General features: G+C 30.9%; 2 protein-coding genes across 7 annotated transcripts; one reads left to right on the top strand and one right to left on the bottom strand.

The window, feature by feature from the left end:
* Positions 1-427: 427 nt before the first annotated feature.
* On the bottom strand, positions 428-21,955 carry LOC134708005 (uncharacterized). 6 transcript variants are annotated; one of them, XM_063568227.1, is made up of 5 exons: positions 21,937-21,955; positions 12,357-12,468; positions 10,894-11,232; positions 7,853-7,947; positions 428-5,521 (listed from the first exon to the last, which is right to left on the bottom strand). In XM_063568227.1, the coding sequence occupies exons 2-5, from the start codon at positions 12,436-12,438 to the stop codon at positions 5,372-5,374; spliced, it is 666 nt and encodes a 221-aa protein (XP_063424297.1). In that variant the 5' UTR covers positions 12,439-12,468; positions 21,937-21,955; the 3' UTR covers positions 428-5,371. The 6 variants fall into 6 exon arrangements, with proteins under 6 accessions (XP_063424297.1, XP_063424291.1, XP_063424293.1 ...); XM_063568221.1 differs by lacking the exon at positions 21,937-21,955 and adding an exon at positions 14,943-15,049; XM_063568223.1 differs by lacking the exon at positions 21,937-21,955 and adding an exon at positions 14,890-15,012.
* Positions 21,337-26,790, top strand: LOC134706003 (galactosylceramide sulfotransferase-like). Its single transcript, XM_063564715.1, has 2 exons — positions 21,337-21,358; positions 25,536-26,790. Exon 2 carries the CDS (start codon positions 25,699-25,701, stop codon positions 26,788-26,790), a length of 1,092 nt encoding a protein of 363 aa, XP_063420785.1. The 5' UTR covers positions 21,337-21,358; positions 25,536-25,698.
* Positions 26,791-27,927: the final 1,137 nt, after the last annotated feature.

Here is a 27,927-nt window from a genome sequence, read left to right as displayed (position 1 = left end):
ATTGGTAGCTTAGCAAAATACCAAAATTAAAGAAAGCACTCTTGGTTGATATTTGAAATACTTGGTTTCTTAATGATTTTCTGACCTCATTTACAGCATGTGTTTATAAATCAGCATCTCAAACTAATTGATTGGTGTGTAATGCTGCATTCAGTACCGTTATGTTTATCAAGGCTGTCGGTTTTTATTGGTAGATGCAGTTGGAGTGCCTGGAAAGTACCACTGACCTTAAATCCTGGTGCATCTACAATGTGCAGGATTTAAACTCACACATCAGTGTTGATAGCTAGTGATACAGTAGTTTGACTATTTAACCACTTGGCCACTCAATCCCCCATATCAGCTCAAACCCCATTTGAGAAAATTGGGCTAGAAATTAATGCAAATTAATCAATGCATTATTTAATCATCTGTTAAATGGACAACAAAATGTTTACATTTTTATTTTTGCAAATTCATGTAGATTTAATGCATGATCATGTGATTATTAGGCCAGCAACAAAATTAATGATACAAAATGTTATTTAACAATTTCATCCATACGCTTTCATCATTTTCACTTGCATCATTATGAATGAAATAATTTAAGGCTTGTATGTACAACCATTCAATAAATTATACTTAAACAGAAAAAAAAGTTAACAAGATACTTGTACTTGAATTTTTCATTCTGACGTTTACAAAATCATGGCAGAATTCCATAAAAAGAACATTTTTTATCATAATTGTTTTAATTGTTTTAATAGTAAAATTGTTCTGATATGCAGTCCAAGCCATTACATAGCGGTTTGCTGTACAATGAGGCTATGAAAAACTGTTATTTTTTTCATTAAATAACAAATCTTCTCATCTATTTCATCATGTATAATTGTATTTTGTCAAAAAAAGTCGAGCATATTTCAAATGAATACGCTTACTTACTCATAATAAATAAATTACATTATTCTTTAAACAGCTTGAATGTAACATACCTATGCAATGTTCCATCTTATAACTACATAAAATTATTTAGAAAAAATAGTTAAGTGGGAAGTTTAAAGCAAGCTCATAAATAATGTTTCATGCAATAAATGATATGATATGAAAACTGAGGTATAATCAAACCAGATACCTACATTGTAAACTTCTTGAAAGGAACCAATTTTTGAATTATTCTTAATGCAAGAAATCTCAACTGCTTTGAAGGTTGATTGATTTGGCATGTTTATATGTAGGGTTCAAATATTCAAAAATTAGGTTACTCATGTCGATAATTTATATCATTAATTCTTTTACTTTTTTGTCTAATTTTGAAAGAGACATAAAAAAAAACATGAATCAGTAAGTTTTGACAAATTCACTGAAATCAAAGACCATGATGAAATAATTTTTAAAGAGTAAGTTTTTACTATACTGTGAAAATGGGCTAGTTTTTCATAGAATTTATTTCTTTGGACTAACAATTAATTGAAACCAGATGCTCCGCAGGGTTGCAACTTTATACAACTGCAGAGGTCCAACCCTGAACGGTTGGGACTAGTATTCACACAACATTCAAGCTGGATACAGCTCTGAATTTGTATTGTGATTAAATAGTTGACACAGCATAGGTTTCTGACACAGAAGTAATGTGGTCCGATGAACATAAAAAATTTGTTTTGCTTTTAAGCAATTCACTATGCTGTTGAATATTAAAAAAAAATATTTGAAGAAATTTTCTTTTATTAATTTCTAAAATCTAAATGAGAAAAATTGGCCCCCCCCCAATTTTTTTTTCTTTCACCTCCCCCTTTCCCTTATTCCGAAAAATAATTCTTTTGGAATATCTAATGGCATTTGCAACAAAAACTACTCATTTAAATACATCATAAAATATTAAAATATAAAATGTCGTACAATCATGGTTAAAATTAATATTAATTAATAGTAACTTCTAAAAAGTAAATGGGGAATGTGTCCAAAGGGACACAGATTATGCCCCCATTAGCATATAACGTTATAAATGGACATAACTCAAGAGCTGTAAAAGTGAAGCTGCCAAAAATTGAACTTAAACTGAGTTAAGAGGTAATAAGCATTATTTACACATTTCATTAAATTTAGTAGAGACAAACTTAAGTTAAGAGAACAGAAACTAATAAATTCTTCATTTTTTCTATTTGTAAAGGGGCATAACCCTAGAATGGTAATCCAAGTGCATGTAACCACTGAATGGTAAAGACTGCTTTAATTTATCGGTTGGTAGTAAAGTGGATATTGCATTGTATATTGTATATATAGCATTGATTTAAGTTGATTCAATATTATTCTGGACAAAGAAAGATAACTCTAATTTTCAAAGAAGATTTCGTTAGCATTGGTTTTAGGTGATTCAACAACCATTCTGGACACTGAAAGATAACTCCAATTTATTGTCTTGAAACTACAAAAATGCTTGTTTTGGCCCCTTTTTGGCCATTATTCCTAGACTGTTTGCCCCATAACCCACAAAAATATCACAACCTTCTACTCATGGTATTAAACATTTCTGTTACAATTTCAGAACAATTGAGAAACTTCTACACAAATTTTTGTACTGACACTAGATAAATGCTTGTTTTGGGCCTCTTTGGGCCCCTAATTTCCAAACATTAGGGACCATAACCCCCAAAATCATTCCCAAGCTTCCTTTTGTGTTTATAAACATTGTGTTAAAATTTTATTGATTTATATTTACTTATACTGAAGTTATTATTCCGAAACCATCCATCATCAGACGACACTGACAACATGACATGATACCAATATTTGGCCACAAAAATTTGTGTGGTCGTATAAAAAGCAAGTAATGTCAAAATGGTTATATTTTTAACATTAACAATATCATGTTCTTGCACTTAAGTCAGTAAAAGGTAAAATAATTATCATTTATCAAAATAATCCATCATATCATTATATGAATATTTGTTTTGAGAAATGCTTTCAGCTTGAAAAAATGGGTATCAATTTATATGATAATTTCACATACAAGTACATGTATATAGAGGATTTTCATGTTACTGTATATAGAGGATTTTCATGTATAAGGTGCTTTTGTCATGTTTCAAACAGACAACTGTGGTGAAATCTGTATGTCAGATTTTATAACCTACAAATTAACAGTAAAAAAACATGAAAACAGCAAGTTTAAACAAAAGGCTCTCAAGAGACGGAATCCCTCACCTTAATTTTTTTGGTTAAATCTCTCATTAATGATTATTTTGGCTTTTCAATTTATTTAAATGTTCTTTGAATCGTCCTTTCTTCAAAAGCAAAAAAAAAATCATTTTCTCCTATGTTCTATTTGCCATAGGAGCTATGTTTCTGACATACAAGGAAATGAAATATAAAATTTATATTAGATACTCTGAAACTCATTTAGCCTAAGTTTGGCTGAAATTGATACAGCAGTTTTAAAGGAGAAGATTTTTTAAAGTAAGTCAACATGATGAACAAATTGTGAAAAAAGTCTTTAAAGGGCAATAACTCCTTAAGGGGTCAATTGACAATTTTGGTCAAATAGACTTATTTGTAGATCTTACTTTGCTTAACATTTTTTCTATTAACAGTTTATCTGTATCTATAATAATATTCAAGACAATAACCAAAGACTGCAAAATTTCTTTAAAATCATCAATTCAGGGGCATTATACCTGAAAAACCAGTTACCCAATTCAGCTGAAAATTTCAGGACAGGTAGACCTTGACCTAATAAATACTTTAACTTCTTGTCTTATTTGCTCTAAATGATGGAGTTTTTGAGATATAAGCCAAAAACTGCATTTTACCCTGTGTTCTATTTTTAGCCATGACGGCCATGTTTTTTGACGAAATAAAAAATAATGCAAAATCTTTATTTAATACACCCTACTGATCATTCAGTTGAAGTTTGGTTGAATTTGGTTGAGTTGTTTTAGAGGAGAAGATTTTTTAAAGTTAGCAAATATGATGAACAAATTGTGAAAAATTGTCATTAAAGGACAATAACACCTTACATGCCTTAAGGGGTCAATTGACAATTTTGGTCATATTAACTTATTTGTAGATCTTACTTTGCTGATCATTTTTGCTGTTTACAGTTTATCTTTATGTATAATAATATTCAAGATAATGACCAAAAACTGCAAAATTTCCTTAAAATTACCAATTAAGTGGCAGCAACCCAACAATGGTTTGTTTGATTCTTCTGAAAATTTCAGGGCTGATAGATATTGACCTAATGAACATTTTTACCCCATGTCAGATTTGCTCTAAATGCTTTGGTTTTTGAGATATAAGCCAAAAACTGCATTTGACCCCTATGTTCTATTTTAAGTAAGGGCGGCCATGTTTTTTGATGGATCAAAAATCAAAGCACACACTATGTGCAGGATAATCTAAGGAACAATCATGCTAAGTTTCATTCAAATCCATTCAGTAGTTTCAGAGGAGAAGATGTTTGAAAAATTGTTAACGACGACAGACGACGAAGGACGCCAAGTGATGAGAAAAGCTCACATGGCCTTTTAGGCCAGGTGAGTTAAAAATAATTGTTTTATAGGATTATATATAGTTTACATTCCTCTAAAACTAATTCCAAATGATCCTCCAATTTTTTGGGGTTTGTATTACATGCTCAATTTTTAGTTTTCTGTGTAGAGTTCAGAAATTTGTCTGTTTTTTTCATTTTGTTTGTTGTTGCCTGTTTATCTTTGATAATATTGTTTATGGACTCTAAGTATCTTCTTCCTCTTTTTACTAAATTTTCACTTAACTAAAACAATTATTAATCTGAAAACTGATTATATAATTAAAGATCTTTATAAATCTCATCCAAAACACATATCAAAATGCAATTCAAAATAAAGATAATCAAAAAATCAAAAAAACAAATTAGCACCAAAATATATACACAATTTTTTCTCAAAATTTATAATCATCAATGATTATTTGAGTGACACCTTCATGATAAATTAGGTTCATTAAACACCCTTTTAGTAGTGTCATAAATAAAAAGGTTCTCTAAGCTTAACAATGACTCACACGTCAAAACAAAAATCCTTTTCAACAAGATTTAAAAAATTTAACACTGTATTTGTTGATTTTTTTATATCTAGTTCTCCTTTGAAAATAAAAACTATTTGTCTATGACCAACATAAAATTTTATACAGGTTTGAATAAACCACTGCTGGTTTAAACAAACAAAATTAAAGATATGAGAAATGTGACAGATCACAGATAATCAATCACTTCCATGTTAAAATGTTGTTTATAGTTTTAAATTAAACAGTTTTGTTGTTTGACATACTTTTCATGACACATTATATCTAGCACAACATATAGTTCTTTAAAGCCAACACCAAATTTTGTTATCACCAATCCATTTATAGTGTGTTATGAATCTAATGGCATCTTAAACTTTGATAAGGATTCATTCTTCTGTTTTAACTTGTCTTTTCTTTTCTTGGTATTTCCACCAACAGATGTAAATTCTACATTAATTTTTCTACCCCCTAATGTTGTGTGGTGAAGTCTTAAGGCAATCTGAAAAAAAATATTGATACTTTATAATACAATTTATTAATGTTTGTCTTTTAAAAATAATCTAAAATTTTAAACCAACTGGGCTTCAAGTAACACATTTTACACCAAATATCACAAATGACCTTCGGCATGTAGCTATAGGCTAATTAAATACTTTGTGTCATTATCAAATTATAAATACAATTCTCTTGGCCTGCTCAGCATTCTAACAGGCAAATGATAGGCTAACCCTTCAAGGACAGACAGCTGGTATTATTCATGTTACCAAAACAAAGTCATAAATGGTATTGTAAAAAGCAGGACATAGTGATATCACATTTCTTGTGCTTGAAATTTTTGATAAATTCCATGTTTATTCTGTATCATAATACATGTATAATGTTTTGAGTGGTGCATTTTACTTTCCATACAGCAGGGTTTCCGCTGGCGGTCGCCATTTTCGCAATTTCGAAAAAATAATAATTGTGGCGATAAAAATTCGTCATTTGCGAAAGAATTTGGCGAAAGAAATATATAGAACGATTTATTTTCCTCCATCTTGTTTATTTACTTTATTCGAGTTTCTCGGACTTTACCCGATTAGACAATACTTGGAATTCACCTTGACCTCATTAAGGTTTGGACAGAAAATCAATAATCAGCTGATTGCATTTTATAGCTATCGACAACAAAGGACTATATTAATAAAGGTGTTGATTGAATTGTTTGACAAAATGATATGGTTAAATGGCTTCTGCTAAATGTCACATACAGAATTTATTTACCACTTTGCGATGCATGTGTTTGAAGAAACTTTTGACGTCTCCTCTGCTTTTAAAGATAGTTTAGAAAAGAAAGCTGTTGTTGTGACGAAAAATGTCCAAAAGCATGAAAAGCTAGAAAAATCTCGGATTTAAAACTTTAATTATTCTTTGACTTGAATATAGGTAATTGATTAGGAAGACGTTTTTAGAGTCGTTTGAGTGACACACGTGTTTCAAGCCTAGTTTTACGTCTCAACTTTATCATTTACGATGGTCTGGGAACAGTATGTCAATATATGTTCCTGAGATGGTCAAGAAAAGACAACTGTCGTTATGAAGAAATCTATCCAAAAGGTTGGCTCGAATGAGAGTAGCTCTTCAATGTAATGACTACACATGAAACGAGGGATCAATTTCATGTGATAAAAGCTTTTGTTTTGTTGTAAAAAAAACTTCTTAGTACAAAAGGGAACATCGTTTTTTTCTTTTACAGAAACTTTCCCTACGAACTATACTGGTATAATATAATCAAAACATGTCCATTAATTTTGTTATATTCCAGTACGTATATCTTCTTTATTATTAAAAGTATAGTGGCCCAATCAAATAGAAAAGTTGTTTAAAATACCAATGAATAGTTTTCCCTTTTAAATTAAAAAAATCTGTTGTTTTAAAGTAAATTTTTAGTGTTTATTCATTAACATGTAAACTCTAAAATAAGTTTGAGAGCATAATCATAGACACAATGGGCAAAATCATCTTATTTCAGGGAAAGGGGGAGGGGGGGGTAGAAAAAAATGTAAATTTTGAACGAAAAATATAGTTATGTTATTTGGCGAAAAAAATAATAAAGTGGCGAAAAATATATTGTTTTGGCGAAAGAGGTGGCGAAAAAAATAATTGACCCAGGGAAAACCCTGATACAGTACATTTTGTGTAGCACAGTACATTCCATTGAAAATGTGATATTTTCTTTGTAATAGAAAGAGTTGCGTGCCACACATAACATGCAGAACATCAACATAATCAAAATACAAAATAAGCATAGAATTTATCAAAAATTTCAAACACAAGAAATTTTGAAATTCCATAATTAAAAATAATTTTAAGTTGAAATAAAAAGCCTGATATATGTGCTGTATGGCATTGTATAGACAGTAGTCAATTATAAATCAATCAATTGTCTTATTGACCATTCAGATTTTGAAATTCAGCCTTACAAGGCCTGAGTACAAGGCATAAATATTTAACTTAAGTAATTTAGTTTTTTTATATAAGTGTAAGATTCTTCAGATTAGTGACCACCCAAGAGGTCAGTTCATTTCCCTGGTTCCATCAAATAATTTAAAACCTCTTCCTTATACTTTAAATTCAAAAATTATTGCAAGCATTTATCATGTTTATTATTGCGAATTTGTCCTTTTATCAATAAATTATTGCAATTATAACCCTGTCACTTTTTTTCGCAATAATAAAAACATAGCAATAATTTCTGAATTAACAGTAATTGCAGGTCATAAACAATATACAATTATTCAGCAGCATACACACTTGACTAGCATTTGGTTAAATTTTTTTGGTTACTTACACCATGGCTTATTCTGTCTTTGAATTCAATATAAGCAAATCCTCTAGATCGTTGTTTTGCTTTCTCCTGAGGTATTCTCACCTTCTTGACTCCTCCTAATATGGAAACAAAATCAATTTTAAAAATGAGTTTATAATACAACTTATATTACTAACTATTGAGTTGACCTCTGAATACCTCTGATGGTCACATAAGTGATATAAATAGTCAGAGAATTTGTGCACTTGGATTTTTCTAGGACTGTTTAATTTCATATTATAGTTTAAAAATATATATTAATCATCTTTGTTACCTTTAAAAGATTAATGTTTTGTGAATCGAATCAGACAATCAAAAGATTTTCCTTTTCTTTCGTTTAAATGTTGACATTTTTATTCTTTAAATAACTCAATTCACATGATCCGTGTGTTATCCATCACTAGCTAAGGGGTGGTTAAATTGAAGTTCACATGAATAAGGATTCAATGAGGTTGAATTATTCACTTGCAAAAGAATAATTCATCATCAATGTTTCTTGACAAAATTTAACCATACTGGCCGCTTAAAGAAGAGTATTATTATATTATTTTACTTATAAATCATGTAAATACTATCCATTTAAAAAACAAACATATATATTAGAATTTTTATACATGCATATCTCATAGCTAATGCCCCTTTGAACTGAAAAAAATGGCTATATCGTGTTTCTATCCCGTACGGGATTAAAGAAAAATGTCGATTTGCAACATATATAAAACTACGCTATTTTTTTCTATGAATAAAGGAAAGATTTTATTTTATATCTTCTTAAAATAATGTCATAAGATGTGTACTACAATGTATTCTGATCCTCATTCTCTCCTGTAATATACATCAATTTCGATAAAGAAGTGTCTTTTTATATTAAATACGGGATAGAATAAGGATCAGTATATAGGAGACGATTTCAATAAAGAAGTGTCTTTTTATATTGAATACGGGATAGAATGAGGATCAGTATATAGAAGACGATTTCAATAAAGGAGTGTCTTTTGATATTAAATACGGGATAGAATGAGGATCAGTATATATATAGGATATGATTTCAATAAAGAAATGCCTTTTAATATTGAATACTGGATAGAATGAGGATTAGTATATAGAAGACGATTTCAATAAAGAAGTGCCTTTTTATATTGAATACTGGATAGAATGAGGATCAGTATATAGAAGACGATTTCAATAAAGAAGTGTCTTTTTATATTAAATACGGGATAGAATGAGGATCAGTATATAGGAGACGATTTCAATAAAGAAGTGTCTTTTAATATTGAATACTGGATAGAATGAGGATCAGTATATAGAAGACGATTTCAATAAAGAAGTGTCTTTTTATATTAAATACGGGATAGAATGAGGATCAGTATATAGGAGACGATTTCAATAAAGAAGTGTCTTTTATTATTGAATACTGGATAGAATGAGGATCAGTATATAGAAGACGATTTCAATAAAGGAGTGTCTTTTAATATTGAATACTGGATAGAATGAGGATCAGTATATAGGAGACGATTTCAATAAAGAAGTGTCTTTTAATATTAAATACTGGATAGAATGAGGATCAGTATATAGGAGACGATTTCAATAAAGAAGTGCCTTTTAATATTGAATACTGGATAGAATGAGGATCATTATATCATGTATATAGAAGACGATTTCAATATAAAAGTTTCTTTTTATATTAAATACGGGATAAAAAGAGGATCAATATAAAGAAGACGATTTCAATAAAGAAGTGTCTTTTATATTGAATAAGGGATAAAATGAGAATCAGTATATAGAAGACGATTTCAATAAAGAAGTGTCTTTTATATTAAATACAGGATATAAAAGTTTAAGAAAGGGTTTTCTTTTGGGAGATGTTATAAAAAAGGGATAAAGGTATTTTTTTGGGGAAAAGAAATATGAAAATTCAATTTGTGATGCCAAATACGGGATAGTTTAAACTATCCTGTATTAGTATAGATCAGTATGGTATGAATAAATGCAATCAATATGGTATAATATATATATCGGTTTATTTTGTAACAAAGTTTATTTATAATACTCTCATTATGAAATAAACGATATTTATTATCTAATTTTTGTCTTTTAAGATATTTTATGTTTATATGCCGTATTATGCATACAAATTCAAAAATATGGTACAATCTAGATACTGGTTTATTTTGTAATAATAGTTTAAACTCTAATGACGAAATAAACGATATAAGTGATTTGACCTTAATAAGTAATTAATGAAGTTTATTAATAATGTAAGAAATACAGGAAAATATGGGCAGTGCAATCTTTCCTTTATTCATTATTTCACGCTACAGAATATACATGTACAACATAAAATATATAGGCCATATCATTCTTTCCCGTAAATGGAACTGACGGGATAGAATAAGGATATAGCCAAAAAAATCTGAAAACTGTTTACACCTTTCAAGTGTCTATTATCATGATTATGTGAATACCAATTTCATCTGTAACATTATCACAACTAATAACATATACTAAGTAGCATGTGTGACCAACCATGTATGTCTGAATGATTTTATTGCATCTGTTTTCAGCTATTGATGTGATTGACAATAGATTATCTTATTGTCAACATTTAGGTGGCTGCAGCTGATGCATGGCCTTTTTAAAAACTGCAACATTTTTCTGATGATAACATGGAATGCACTGTACATCTGTATATTAATTTGCATTAAAATGTGTATGAGAGGGTAGGAAGGAATATCTATTTTTAGGTATGGTTTGTGGGACATCTATTGATGTGTGTTATTTTTGTGTTTTCAAAATTAAATCTTTTGGTAAATGAAGGATTTTAGGGAAGTTCACAAGACTAACCCTGCTAACAAAGATGAGAGATTTCTGACTTAAGACAGTCGCATCAATATAGCTAGGTTAACATGGTTAAATCTGTTTTGTGAAATCAAATCTCCTCCTTTACCTGCATTTATAGACATTGTGGAATTAACAAACATAACAACAATCACTAAAACTTATTTAATGAATTTTGATTTTACCTGTTTTTCTAAAGTGTTCCTCCAGGTTTTCTACTGTTACATTGTAAGGTAAATTCCCAATAAATAAAACGTAGTTTGTTTCTAATTTTGGTTTGGTATCTGATGTATTGTCACTTTCCTGTTTTTTATTATCATTTTTTTTGCTTGCCTTGTCTGTACTATTTTTAACTTTGTCTTGCACTATTGATTTGGCTGTTTTCAGTGAGTTTGATGATGCTTTTGATGGGGTTTGGTGTTCTGACGATAACACTTTCTTGGTTTGGTCTGATGGTTTAAATCCTCCTTTATTTTCAGTTGTTATTACAAAATGGTCAACAGCACTAGGATTTGGTCTCAATCCTATAAACAGAAAAATAATACAGCAATTCAATATTTTTGTATACATTATTTTGTTATCCCTTATTTGTCATGCTTTTCACCAGTAGAAAGTAGAAAGTCTGTAAACAAGGACACAAAATAAAGTCAGTCTAAACAATGTTTTAAAAAAAAATTTAAGAAGATGCATATTTTCTGATACATTGTACTTATTTTTTTTTCAAAATGTGAAGGTTTATTTTGATGGTGGCATGGACAAGAATACATATAAGCTACTGACATTTGGAGACCTCCCGAACCCATGAGTAAATGAAATGTAATCAGGTGATGTCTGGAGCCATATAATCATAAGTTTAACCAAGAGTTATAACAGGCCAATGTGTTCATGTCGGTCATCTTTCTTATAGTTATCTTCCTGTCTATTGTCTTTTCTTGAAAAGAGTTATTAATTGTGAGTTATCTTTGTCCTGTTCTAACCTAGAATCTTAATCCTGAATTTACTTAAACATGCTTTTGACTTGTCTGCTCATATACATATAACTATGACATAACCATGATAACTGTATTGTATAAATTGAAGATTTGCAGACGTCCATAGGTAGTTTTACAGTCATAAATTGAGTTAACCTGGCGACAAGCTAAGTACATGTAGCATAGGCAACTGGCATGTAAATGGATATTTGCAACAGTAAAAAATAAACAAATCATTCAAATTTAGTCATGATTTCAGCATAAAGTTACCATTAAACAAAAATTCCTCTAACTGGTATTTGTTAAATGTATTTTCTTTTTCTCCTAAACTAGGAGTTGTCATAGGTATGCTTTTGGCATCAAATGAAAACACTGCACATTTTCTGGCTTCAATGTGATTTTTTGGGGGCTTATAATTGGAGAAAATGCATGTCAATAGTGACTCAATACATTCCCAAATTGAAAACTTCGGCTTCTTAGTTACAGACAGGTACATGTGGATAGGGAATTTTACACTGATAAGAATCATTGCTACAAAACAATTGCATTAGAAGGACCTGTTTAAGTTTGGAATTATTCCAGTTCTGTTACACTTATATTTGTTTTGTTTATACATGTACATGTTGCGTTTGATTTCTACAATGTATATATTAATTCCCAAACTTAACAACCATTACCTTCTCTTTTAGTTGCTCTTGTTTTCTGTTTTTCTGACCACCATTTCTGTCTTCTATCTTTCCTTGGTGTTGGGGAGGACATTTTATTTTCAACAGAAGTTCAAAAGTTACCCTACAAAAATAAAAGCTTTTATTAAGTTAATATTTTTTTAAACTGAGTGTCTGGGGGGCACTGCTATTTTTGCAAAGGTGGTGCAATTTGGGTACTGTGACGTAACAACAAGGGTCTGAATAGTTTGGTTCATAGACTTGTGTGCAATATTCAGTCTGTGAATCGAATGAAGTTAGACACTGGTAACTAGACACTTTTTGACCACTTTTCAAACATTTCAGGTTCCAAAATTTTTTCAATACACTTAATTGCTTTTAATTCATGTTCACTATCAGTCAGGGGTACTACTTGTACAAGTTGTTTTTAATTACTTGTACAAGTTGTTTTTAATTACTTGAAAAAGTTATATTAATATACTTATAAATGTACATGTATGCATGTAAGTAAATTTGTAGGATACTTTTACAAGTGAATTTTATTTACTTGCATAGGTTAAAAAAAACATTGCCTGAGTTACATGTATGTCCCTTAGACATTCAGATTTTTTTACTTGTACATGTAGAAGTAATCCAGATGCTCCGCAAGGCGCAGCTTTATACAACCACAGAGGTCAAACCCTGAACAGTTGGGGCAAGTATGGACACAACATTCAGTCAGAGATATAACTCTATAGGGTTATTACAGAAAATAACTTACGTGTGTTATTACAGATACTTTTCTTTAAATTTTCTAAATCTGTAATAACACATGTTTGTTATTTGTAAAATTATTTAATCTATAGTGGACTCTAGGGAATTCTTGAGACTTTGCTCAGAAACTAAATGCATAGCCTTGATAATTAATTTTTAAATTTAATTATTACATTTTTGATTAACCATGGTTAATCAATGAGACAAGGCTATTAAGGAATTAACTTGGCTGTGATAACAAGGCTTAGTTATTAAAGGAATGTAACTTATTATATATGACACTTGGGAATTACTGAGAATCTTGTGCAGAACCTCATTACATGCTCTGGTCATTATTTCTTACAATACATTTAAATACATTGTAATTAAGCATGATTTATGTCTGCGCAAATGCTTTGAAGTGATATAGAGAAGCCGTGATAACACCCTTTAGTTATTTCAGGCATATTTATTCTGTAATAACATATAGGTGTACTATTCAAAATTGGAATACTAAAAATGTATGAACTGTTATATCTTTCAATAGTTAATTATACATAAAGACAGTAGTGATAGTAATATCAATAGAACTTGTATACATTTTAACTAAACTTATGATGTATTTTGTCCCTTTGAAACATGTAACATACGTATGTTATCACAGTTCTTTGATTTTTTAGTCTGCCCATTTTGTGAACTCTCAGACAGGTTTTTGCTGTCATTCATGTTCATTTTCGTAGGTGGTGTAGTTTGGCCACCAAGTAAAATTAAGTCTTTTCATCAACATAAATAGACCTATTAAACAAGTCTGTCATTTTCTGACTTAGATAAGTCTAAAATTGAAAACACATTTTTATGATAAATACATGTTTTGGCTTTTTTAAGTGGAAAACAAAAATTGACGTGTTTATCTGTTTATGTCTGAGCTCTGACTGGTGTAGGGAGTGAGCTCGCTATCACAATAAACATTTACTCAATTTTGGGAGAGATTACTACTAAATTTGTCTCTAACATTAATTTATTTATTTGGCAAAACTTTTAGGAATTTTGGTCCTCAATGCTCTTCAAATTCATCCTTTATTTGGCATTTTTAACTTTTTTGGATAGCAATATCAGAGTTTTTCAAGGTGACTCTGACATTTTCCTTAATGTAGGGTGTGGGAGAGTTGGTCCTCTTAAATGGTACTTTAATCTTAAAGTAATCATGATTACACCGGTTTTTTTGCAATGTTATCGATTACATTACGATTACTTTTTAATTAGAAATGACATGATTACTAATTCTAGGATCTATATTTTATTTTAATAATAAGTAGCTCCCCAGACGATTAGGTGGTGTTTCAGTCCAAAATTGAAGAACAGTAGTGGACTTATTACGTTGTATAAACAATGGTTCTCCAAGATAGTGGAGGAATACTACAAAAACAGAACAGAACAGAACTGCAAAATAAAATCGAATACAGTACAGCTGATTACGATTACCCCATTGGGCCTAGTCAGAGTAATCTGCCCCAGCTTGTCTGGCATAACAGCCGTTGGACGTCAGAGTAATCTCGGACTACATTGGGCCATGTCTGTTTAGAGGCAGAGATAAGCAATAATTATTAAGATAAGAAATCTAAACATGAAAAATAGAGAAAGCAGGTTATTTTACAGCATAAGGTGTCAATTTAGTCTTCTTCTGAAAAGTACACCCCACCCCCGCGAGTGTAAAAAAAAGTCCGAAGAGCGTACGTGTGGTGGCGCATGTCATGTTCATCCGACGTCGAGGATGTTTGAACTTTTCATAATGTCAGATTTAAGCTGTGCTTACCCTCAGATATTTAAAAATAGAAAATTTAAAAGTTGTATGATGAAATAACTAACTTTGTCTTGTTGAAAGAAGCATTGTCTTTTGTCTATTTCATTTTCGATTCTTCATAACTTTTTACTTCCGGCCTAAAAAAATAAACTTCAAAGCAGTACCGGTCTGGACCGTATGCGTATTTTTTTTTCAAAATACTCATCCGTATGCGTATTTTTTTTTCAAAATACTCATCCGTATGCGTATTTTTTTTTCAAAATACTCATATGGTCGGACCGTGCGCGTACGGTCTGACTAGTATTAAGAAGTTGGTCAAGTTTATTAAATACCAATGCATAAAACAGATCAACATAACTAACTGTCAAATTAGTATAAAAAAGTTCAATTTTAATTGAAATGAAAACTTTTTATTTTAACTATTAAAAAAAAATCACGCTAATTAAATCTGTTTAATCTGAAATTGAAGATATCGGAAGTAAACATAATGTGGAAGGAAAATAGAATATTTAACAACTTTGCAAAAAAAAAAACGCAAATGCAAAGGAACATGCATGAACTGCAAACATTTTTAATTTAAAAAATATTACGTTATTTGTGGTAGCAAGTGTCACATAGAGCGAGAGTACCAAAATAGACTTAATTTAGATATACAGTTAAACAAATATTTAATTTCAATGGTTCGTTTGTACATTTAATCCATCTAATTGTAACAATTTGTAAATAAAGGCAACAGTAGTATACCGCTGTTCAAAACTCATAAATCCATGGACAAAAAACAAAATCGGGTTAACAAACTAAACCGAGGGAAACGCATTAAATATAAGAGGAGAACAACGACACAACACCGAAACGCAACACACACAGCCGCGGACCAAGCAACAGACAAAACACCACGAGAATAACAAATATAACATCAAAACCAAATACGTGATTAGTAAAACTAGAAATAAAGATGGTGATACATGTTTGTTTAAATTTGAATTTTTAAATTCACATATATGATCCAGTAACATGCATGGTCAGTTCGTACTGGACCATACGGGTATACTCATACGGTCCGACCATACGCTTATGGTCGGACCGTATGAGTATACGTATACGGTCCAAATCGCACGCGTACGGTATTTGGACTGTACGCGTCCAGACCGTATGAGTATTTGGACCGTATGCGTACTTTTTCAAAATACGCATACGGTCGGACCGTACGCATACGGTCTGGCTTATATAAAGAAGTTGTTCAAGTTTATTAGATACAAATGCATATAACAGATCAACATAATTTATATAAAATTGATATAAAAAGTTCAATAGTAAATGAAATAAAAACTTAATATTTTTTATCTATTTAAACAAATCACGCTTATTTAATCTGTTAATCTCCTGTATTGAGCATGATAATATTCATTAATTGCAGCCCAGTATGCTCATTGAAATTGAAGTTATCAGATTTTGATATTGTTTTGTTTAAACGTAACCCATATGATCTCAAAACATGCATGGGTAGCTGGACCGTACGCGTATACTCATACGGTCCGACCGTACGCGTATGGTCCGACCGTACGAGTATTCGTATACGGTCCGGACCGTATGCGTACGGTACGAATACTCATATGGTCTGGAACATATACATACTGTTCTCAGGTCTCAGCTATTATGCATGTAAAACCCCATTTTAAGAAATTGACATTACTGTATATATATAAATAGATGTTTTGGGATAAATATGAGAAGATATATAGCCGTAATAATAGGATTTCAGAAATAAAAAGCATGAAGACAAAGAAATGGGGTCACAAGATTGATTGTGTTGCTACATAATAAAAAGGTAAATCCACAACACATTCTAATAAAAAGTTATTTTTTCTGAATTATCTCCTCTTATGTGGCAAACGGTTGGAAAAAAACTGATCATCTCTTTTTTTTCTGTAAAAACGGTTAGCCGTAAATATGACATCAGTCACAATTTTGTATATTATCATGAGAAAAGCCTTACACATGAATTATATATTCATATATGTTGATACAAACAAAAAAGGCGATTCATATCCTCATGTTTCCATGTACACCCTTGCATTATCAAACCAACATTTATTCCAATACTTTCATCTTTATTTTCATATTATTAAACACGGCTGATATATGTAAACTATCTATTCAGTAAGAAGATTCAAGATTCAGATATTATAATAATGATTAATATGATTTTGAAATTTACCTATATAATATTTGGTGCATAAATTAAATGACAGTGAATCACAAGCCTTTAAAGTAAATATTCTACATATGTTTAAAATTGTACTTATATTGCATTTCATGTACACGTAACAAGTTGTATTTTAAAATACAAATATCTATTTGATCCTATCTATCTATATCATATATTTAAACATTCGGTCAATGCATCTATGATGGTGCCGATAAACTATCAAATGGTCGAGTTAAATTTTCCCAGTGTTAGAAGCCCCAAGGCTTACAGAAGCTGATCGTAAGCTAGCATTATCATTTAACTTCGCTTAGCCTTTGGGCTACTATAAATGAAGTTATGTCACTAAATTAGTCATACTTTGGTGACTATGTTAATTGAACGCATTTGTCAAATCGAACTTGAAATCAAAGATACCACAGATATATAGTAAAGTCTGATTCGAATCTTCTACATATATATGTTAGCGGCAATAAGTGAAATTAGGCATAAAGCTTAAATCCTAGGCAATAAGCTAACGCCTAGGCATTAAGTTATTGCCTGAAATTTTCAGGCATTAAGCTTATTACCTGAAATCTTATGATGATTATTTATCCTATTGCCGAACATAATTTTAGGCAATAAGTGAAATCTGGAATAAATGCATATTTGGTGATTTATTCTTGATACATGTATGCAATACATTACTTAATTTATTTCTAATATAACATGTGTAAATATACATTTATTTGACAGATCTTCAAATTTAGTAATTTATTTAGAAATTTTAGCAGTTAAAAAACAGAATTTACACTTACTTTTTTCATGTTTTTGTGATATTACAAAATATTTATGGTTGTTATAATCCAATTAAACAAGGGGGAGATTCTATAAAAATAATTTTAATATTTATTTGAAAAAAAATATTCACTTCACTAGTCGAGCTGATTTTAACTGGTCAAAAGTAGACAAAATTTAAATGTGATTTTTTCACTCACACCATTTTTCATTTTTTTTTATATAGGATAAGTAAATTTTCTTTATTAGCAGTTTCACAACTTGTGATAACAAAATTATTTGAACACAAATTGTTATCAAGTTTAATTTTTTTTATTATTATTTCAATTAATACAACATATCTTATTAGTGATTTTATTTCCAGTCTCTTGTGGAGTGTTGTGACACTTCCATTTCAGCTACCCTAAAGCATGATTTTACTGACTATATATTAAATTTTAACTATTTGCAGTTAGTTTGTTCAATTCTAATTTAAAAAGTATTTATATTTTGTACTTATGTTTTGTTTTATAGAGTTTACCATGTACAAATTATTATAATTTAAAACTAATATTTATTTTCTAATGATTAGTCGGTTTTTAAATTAAAGTTGTTGGCTAAATTTGATATACAATATAATTTTTTTTCATTTGCTATTTTTTTTTACGTCAGTACGTCCTTGCTAAGATAATCCCCAGATGGCTTCAACGTGCATACTCAGACATGTTGTAAGTCGGTCCTAACTTTATCATAATTTCTGTCCTAAGAATATCTAATAGGATCGCTCTTAGGACAGATTCGATAAACAGGCCCCATTTCTCATAATGTTATTATTTTACAAATAAATTGTTATTTAAATGAATAAATGTCTTTTATTTACTCGCATTTATATTTTAGGCATTAAGCTTAATGCCTGCACACATTTTTCAGGATTAAAGCTTAAATCTAGTATTTAAGACTAATGCCTAACATCATTTAGGCAAAAGACTTACTGCCTAGGCGTTAGCTTATCGCCTAGGATTTAAGCTTAATGCCTAATTTCACTTATTGCCGCTAACATATATACAATGAGTATTCGATTAAAAGAAAATTTGAAACCAAAGATAGGATTTCGCTTTCTAAAGTTCTATGACCTGCCATTTTCTATGTAACAATCTTCCAGACGCATCTGGATATAAAATATAAATCAATTGCTTTTAAGAAGCAATTGTAAACGGTCTTTCCCCCTTTGAAATTGATTGAATGGGGGGGGGGGGGTGTTTTTGTTTGTTTGTTTGGTTCTGTATTGGGTCTATATTATTGTGTTACCGGAGAAGTTTCATGTTTAGTTTGGAGAGTTTTTATTTTATTTTAGGTACAGCGCGCGCCATATTGAGGAGACATGACGTGACGCGGGTTTATAATAACGAAAACTTATTCCTTTTTAGGTGGGGATGTTGAACAAACAACATGTATGGAGACGGAATGTAGACAATGTAATTTTTTTTGTCATTGTAGGAAATTGACATTTTGGTCACAGTTCACCAGCAGTGCATGCTTTGGATTTAATTGATCCGGTGTAACTTTAAAACACATTGAAGGATTATTTTCTGATAATGTACATTTTTCAGCACCTGTTTGTAACACAGATAAGTACTTCAATCTAGGAGCGGACATTTTATTGTAGGATATCACTGAGATTTACGGACCTAGCAAGCGATTTTTACGGCATTGCCATTTCTTTCCTCTAGGAAAAGTCTCGAAAGATATCGGCACCACGTTGTTTTATGAACCTTTAGTACATGGATGCCCTGCTGACTGCAAATTTTGGGGTCGATTGGACTTGTAGTTTCAGAATATATCTGATAACAAGGAGGTGGATTTTTTTTCAGAAGAGATGTAAGAAAAATATTTTAAAAAACTAATTCTTCAGAGAACAATTGAAGGTCTTTCCACCTCGATAATAAGAATGAAATTTGAAAAAAATGTTAGAAAATGTCACTCCTTGTTAATGTTATTTGGTACCTCAGACTGAAATAAAAATAATAAGATTAATAGGTATATGCAGAAGACTTAATTGTTTTACAATGAACAATAAAGAATTTACAGCAAAGGTCAAAATCTAGAACGTCAAGTTGACCTTGACCTCAAATTCAATGTCATAGGTCAGTGAACTCAAATAGGAAGGCCCGAGGTCAATCACTTGTATGGTTGTTGAGAAATAATGATTTCAAATACATAAGGGGAGAAAACTCCTATTAGGGTTGACCAAAACACTTCGACTGAAATAGGTGGAAGTTGCGCCTTATTGTAAACAGTAATTTTGCAAACATATCATATCATTAACTGTAACAGTTTCTTTTGAATAACGATAACAGGCAAAATTCACCTTGACCTTTGATTTTGACCTCAATTTCCTTTAAATGGAACAAGGACTTCATATCAAAAAGACTGTAGGCCTCTGCGACTTATACCGTATGAATTTATCCAACATATTGTCTATCTTAAATTTTCAAAGGGACACAACTCCCATAAGATGTCTTTCGATTACTTCAGTCAAGATAAAACAAATCATTCTTAAGAATAGACGAACAATTTGGTGAAAACAGTTTGTAAAAATCTTATACGGTTTTAGAGATATAGCGATAACAAGAAAAATGGGACGCGGGGAGATAACTCCTATAAGAATAAGTGTTCGGTCACACAGGGTGAGTTTTGAAACCCCCATTACTGTACAACATCATTTGCCAAACATCCATTTGATATGTTGTAAAACAAAAAAGCATCTCAGACGGCTGAAGAAAAAAAAAAGAAAAAAATAATCAGAAGAAAAACAAAAGGTCTTTCTACGAAAAGTGGAAAGACCTAATAATATATCGCCTGCATAAATGGTAGTTGGCTCATGCATGTAAATAAAGAAATGATTCGAAATGAAGAGTAGCACAGTTGGGTCCCGCAACATCAATCTGTTGAAGAAGAAGAAAAGGGAACAAACGTGTTGTCAATCAAACGATAAAGCAACTTGATGATGAAAATTACAGAGAATGTTTTGAATCAGATTGAGTTTTTGTTGACAAAATATAAGTTATCCTTCCCTTAGAAAAGTTTTGTATCTACCTTGGCCATTTTTTTTAGTGATTCTCTCCCTCTGTTTTTAAGTTTATAACAAGATATCTTTTTAAAGGTGTGTATTTTAAAAATCATAGTGTCAATATTTATCAATTTAAAATAACTGTTATTAAATCAAAAATAGACGAATAAACGTGGACGATATTTGCTTTGATCTTGAATGTATATTTGCAAACTTTGTTATTCTTGAAGCTACCTTATAGTTACATAACTGGAGCCTAAATGTTCGTAAAATATTTAAATAATTACTTATGAAATTAAAGAACCACGTATGTCCTTTTGAAATATACGTCTTCATCTGAATTTAATTCATTATCTTCAAACTTGTGGATATGTAAATAAACCTCGTTGTCCATTCTTTAACCTTTCCTTTTCATGTCAAATGGCACTTCGTAAACACAGAATTATTTCGTGAGTAAAATTAAGTTATCGAAACTTCTCATGTACATGATGTAAAAACTTTAAAATATCAACATCATTTTATAGTTTATATAAAAAAAATATAAGACTTTTTTTCATTAGGAGTTTTTTTTTGTATTTTATAAGACGACTGATAATTTTCATTTTTAATCAGTGCTAGTTTTAAGTAAACAAAGTAATGATGGATTTGACATTCATTGTGTATTATAACATTGTGTGGTGGAGGATTACATATTCAACTCCTTTGGAGGTGTGCCTACATTGGCAGAATTTATATTGATACAGATACAGATACATATAGGGTTCTACCACATGCACTAGACGTTCTGTCAATAGCATGAAAATATTGGCAATGAGAAGAAAATAGTGTCCATACTCTATATTATATATATGGACACTATTTTCTTCCCATTGCCAATATTTTCATGCTATTGACAGAACGTCTAGTGCCTGTGGTTCTACGATGCTGCATCCAAATCAAGTTAAATAGTTTATGTGGTCAACATCAAGTTAATGGGTGGTTGGGAAGGGGAGTCATGATATTTGTATCTATTCTTTAATTTTAGTACCTTATCATTCTGTTATCTTATTCTTTATCTTTTTGCACTTTTTGACCATTATTCCGCTCTTTTCTGTCATCCTGAAATAAAAGTTGGAGAAATGTTACCTGCAGAAGGAATATTAAATAGTTGTTTTGATTGCAAGTAATGAAAAGAAAAATGGCGATCGTGATTTTTTATGTTATTCTGCAGACAATAACACACACCGTGGTCTCGCTTCCGTTAATTTTTTTTATGGAGCCGTTATAACTGGATTTCGTATACTCAAAAAACTTCTATGACCATTGTTGTTTCAATAAATGTAAATTAAAATTTTGATCAGCGACCGATTTCTCATTTTCAGTGAATTAGTTGGAGGTAAACAATGCAAATTTCGTTAACATTCCTTTAAGGACCGTTCACTATAAGAGTTAACTCCCCTAAAATGACTAAGTTGACAAAAACTATTATTTTAGCATTATATATTTTGGAATATATATATAATCAACAAACCACATAATAAAACACCAGTATAAAGTTCAAGTTGAAGTGCCAGGAATCTGATGTACAGTAGTTGTCGTTTGTTTATGTAATATATACGTGTTTCTCGTTTCTCGTTTTGTTTATATAGATTAGACCGTTGGTTTTCCCGTTTGAATGGTTTTACACTAATAATTTTGGGGCCCTTTATAGCTTGTTGTTCGGTGTGAGCCAAGGCTCCGTGTTGAAGGCCGTACTTTAACCTATAATGGTTTAATTTTTAAATTGTTATTTGAATGGAGAGTTGTCTCATTGGCACTCACACCACATCTTCCTATATCTACACACTACCTTTAACTAAACTTTAAACTTTCACATTGCCTATGTTCCGGGAACCATGATATAAAATCTTTGATAAGACCTTAATTTGACATACATTTTTTACAGTACATTTCATAATGAACATGTGTTTCAGGTGGCAGGTTCACTGTTGTTCCTCAAACTATTCTAAATCAAAACTTTAATCTGGTACAGATGGACGGAAGCTCAAAGGTGAAAACATAATGTCCATATATATACTATCGTTTAGGCGGGGCATAATAACAAAAATAAATTTGAAAACTGGGGCCATTCAATAATTTTCTTTTAATTCAAAGATGTGGCCAAAATGACCTTCCTCAATCTTTACAAATAGGTACGAAAAATAAAGACATTTACGCCAATTTTATCCTACACATTGATTCTACATAAATTAAGTTTATTGATTCCAATTAATCTTCTCTAATGTCAACTTTTCACCGACACACACTTCTCGTCATTGTTATTCTTTAACTTTCTTCTTTTTCATTCATAAACTTTGAATCTTTTCGTTATTACACTGATAGTCGTACTTGGATAATGGGTTTACCTCTGTTCGTTGGCAATTGGTAAGCATGATATGTTTTAAACGAGGTGCAGCATTAGTACATACTATTTCACAAGCATTTTTAATATCGATTTTTAATTTGAAAAATACATTATTATTGAAAATTTAACAAATAAATCCATTGATTTATTCAGCATATTTTAATTGGTTGAGATTCGATGATGCACGATTATTTTAAACTCTTCTTAAGTTTTTTTGTAATTTGGTCAGTGATGCCAATATATTTGAAAATTTAAAAAAAACCACACAATTCTAATTTAGAATTTAAAGAGAAAATTAAATCAAAACGAAACAACAGTAAAGCCTTTAGTTCTAACAAATAACCAAAGGTTTACACGAGGAAGATATATTCCTTAATTTTGAATGATTTCCAAAATGATATCACAACAAATTTTAATTAAATAATATCCGTATTTTCATGTCAGTACCGAAGAACACTTGCTACGTGTTCTTGACAAATATAGTTCCTAGTAAACAGTGCAGCCTTCACGCTTAACGTTTGAATTCACAAGCCAGAAGCTCGATTAAAAAAATTAGTTGGATTCTGTTGCCTTTGAATAGAAGAATTTTACAAGCCTGAAAGCAATTTTACAAGCAAATGCCATATATTGGTCTTGTGGTTAAGCACGAAGACTGCAATGTATAACTTGCAAATATTTTTCATACACTTTTCCACTTTATTTCTTGATATTTCAAGCATGAATAATTACATTAGATATATTTTTCATCATAATACTTTATTTTGATTGGCTAACTGCACATCACGTGTTATTCTGTAAGCAATTGCATCACTCAATAAAACTTTACATTCATGATAGCACGTGGTTCCACAATAAAGTGCACAGGTGAATAAAATACAAAATTTATAAAATTCGTGTTTTCATGATCAGAGCAAAAACATGTAATTATAAGTATTGAATGCTTCTTTTTTTAACTTTATAGGGTTGTAAAAGCGTTGACCGTGCGCACATTTTTTAGTATGAAGCGCTTTCGCGCTTCATACAAAATGTACTTCGGTCAACGCTTTTACACCCCCAATAAATTTACAAAAAGAAGCATTCAATTCTTAATTGAATTCATTAATTATGGTGATGAAATTACAATTGGGTGCTGAATCTTTATGTTAAGTAGAGATTTGGGATACTGGGATGATGACATCCTCAGGGATTTATATAGATACAGGAAGATGTGGTGTTAGTGCCAATGAGAAAACTCTTCATCCAAAAAACAATTTAAAAAAAGTAAACCATTATATGTCAATGTACGGCTTTCAACACGGAGCCTTGGTTCACATCGAACAACAAGCTATGAAGGGCCACACAATTACTAGTGTAAAACCATTCAAACGGGAAAACGAACGGTCTAATCTATATAAAAAAAGAGAAACGAGAAACACGTATACATTACCTAAACAAACGACAACTACTGTACATCAGATTCCTGACTTAGGACAGGTGCAAACATTTGCAGCGGGATTAAACGTTTTAATGGTACCAAACCTTCTCCCTTTTTCTGAAACAATAGCATAACATCACAACATAGAAAAACACACGATAAAATATCAATTGACAGGCTTGACTCAATAAAAAAAAAATATAGTCCACAAACGGAGGCATTGACCAAGTGGTAGTAAAAACCACCACCAAACATTCTTTAAAATTGAGAATGGAAATGGGGAATGTGTCAAAGAGACAACAACCTGACCAAATAAAAAAACAACAGCAGAAGGTCACCAACAGGTCTTCAATGTAGCGAGAAATTCCCGCACCCGGAGGCGTCCTACAGCTGGCCCCTAAACAAATATATACTATTTCAGTGATAATGAACGCCATACTAATTTCCAAATTGTACACAAGAAAATAAAATTAAAATAATACAAGACTAACGAAGGCCAGAGGCTATGTATGTTTGTCCATTCAAGATTTATATATATAAATAAACTCATCATATATACCAGGATTGAATTTGTATTAACGTCAGAAGCTCGTTTCGTCTTCAAAAGACTCATAAGTGACGCTCGAATCCCAAACAGTCGGGAAAATGCCAAATAAAGAACGAAATTGAAGAGCATTGAGGACCAGGATTCCTAAAAGTTTGGCCAAATACAGGTAAGTTAATCTATTCCTGAGGTAGAAAATAACGAGTATTTCCAAAATTCAAAAGTTTTGTAAAATATGACCATGATGATAACAATATTTAATTAACTGTTTGTCTTTTATTTCAGTCGGCGTATATTATCATATTTATGTGTCGCATTCTCAACTCTTGTAATCACATACAACATCAAAGGTTTGGGAAATGGACATATTCAGTTACACGAAAGGAGTGGTATTCATAAAAAATCGTGTATTGATTTTACCGGATTAAAATTAAAACACTGTGAATACATGGAATATGAGCAGATGATGGCAAACTTTACCGAGCATCAAAATGTGAGTGTAAATGTTCAAACAGGAGAGGCTCCAGTAAATCAAAGTATAAGAAATATTAGATATAAAAAAGTGGCGTTTCTAAAAATTCACAAAGCTGGAAGTTCAACAGCACAAAACATTTTTTTACGGTACGGGTATTCTAAAAATCTATTGTTTGTTCTTTCTAAAGTACGAAAAGAACAATATGATAATGTGATATCTCTTTCGTCATCTCTGAATGAAAATAATACTATATCGCCACCTATGAATAAAACGTTTGACGTATTATGCAACCATGTACTATATAATAGAGAGGCATTTCAAAAGTATATTCCTGGTAATACTGCCTATATTGGAATTGTTAGAGAGCCATTTGAAATGTTTCTATCAACACTGAATTACTTTAGACCTGCGTACATTTTTAAAAATATAAAAGCAATAACTCCCGTTTTAAATTATCTTGTTGATCCTTGGAAGTATGAAAAAGGACTGCCACTAACGTATTCATTAACGAACAACAGAATGGCGCTAGAGTTTGATTTCCCAAAACATCTGTTTAAGACTTATTCAAAAGAAGAAAGCAATGCATACTTATCGAAGTTAAATCAAGAATTCCATTTTGTCATCATCATGGAATATTTTGCAGAATCAGTTGTTATGATGCGAAGAATATTGGGATGGAGTATAAAGGATGTTCTATACGTGAAAAAGAATTCAGCGAAGAAATATTCGTTTGTTGATAACACATACCGTTATCTGTATCAGAGATTTGCAAAACTAGATTACGATTTATATAATTTTTACTATATTCAATTGTGGGAAAAAATTAAACTTGAAGGCATCGACTTCCAATTAGAACTCAGTTTCTTTCAGAACCTGCGGAAAGCCGTGGAGGACTATTGTATAAAACATAACCAGACTGTCCGTCCTTATCACGTACCAGACTCACAGTGGAGTACAGCCTTTAAAGTTACGCGAAAGGACTGTGATTTGTTGTTATTAAATGAGATGAAATTCGTCTCCTTGATCAGACAAAGGCAGCATACAAATAGTACAAATTATAAATAAAATACAATTTTACTGCAATTTAAAATGCGTATATACATGAATCATAATCAAATTATATCTTCCATCTGATTTATTATGGCAAGCCGTTCTCGTCAAAACTATGTTTAAACCATTTCTCGAGAAATTTACACACTGAGAATTACAAAAAAACACACTGAGATTTAAAAACTTCAAAACACACACTGAGAATTAAAAATTACACACTGCCATAATTTATCATCACTTTTATATACAGTTTTCATTAGAACATTTGATGAGAAAGCTCTTAGGGAAAAAGCAAAATAACACCAGTCTTTGGAATTTTCAAAATGGCTACAATTACCATGGAAATAGCAAAAATTTCAAAAATTACGAATAAAAAAACAAACTATTTTATAAAATGACCTGTTATTTCTTATTTGATCGTTGGATTTGTAAATAATTTTTAAATTGTAGATAGACTACTTACATAGTAATATAACAGAAGTTCTTAACGCTCTCATCATTGAAAGATAGCTGCGAAACCGTAGCTCTTAGGTCCTTATGTTATTTTTTGACTATTTGCGGACCACCAGCTAAGGCAACAACCATTTTCTTATCGCGGGGGGGGGGGGGGGGGGGGGGGGGTCTGGGATTTTTATTGTTATCATAAAAAAAAAATCGAAACCTTCCTCCGATAACATATTTTTTTTCTTGAGAGAAGGAAAGCTAAAAAATATTTTCCCTATAATGTGGAACAGAAATACATTTTTCCTTCACCAAACCATAAAATTGACATAAAATTCATTTTAATTTTCTAATTGATGTAAAATGTAAAGTGCATGGCTCTGTCTATATTCTGGCATTGGCTGTTGTCTATGTTGTTGTTTTTTTGTAGCCCACTGACCCTACATTACTATTCTCTGAGTCCGTCATAAAGGTACCACAGTACTTGAATTTAATATTGAAATGGAAGTGACCACCATTGCCATATGTGATGGCAAAGAGTGAGTAGCTGCAAGTTATAAACATCAACTGTTTCAAACTACAAGTACATGTATGATACATTTTTGTAATTGACATTCAATTGAAAAGAGGTATAAAGAATGATACAAACGGAAAATACTACCGGTATACAAATCTGTGTCATACACAATCAGGGCTACTTTAAAAGACTGC

This window comes from Mytilus trossulus, chromosome 2 (genome assembly GCF_036588685.1).
Source record: "Mytilus trossulus isolate FHL-02 chromosome 2, PNRI_Mtr1.1.1.hap1, whole genome shotgun sequence".
In the NCBI taxonomy this organism is placed as follows: Eukaryota; Metazoa; Mollusca; class Bivalvia; order Mytilida; family Mytilidae; genus Mytilus; species Mytilus trossulus.
This window is presented reverse-complemented; position numbering and strand designations above follow the sequence as displayed.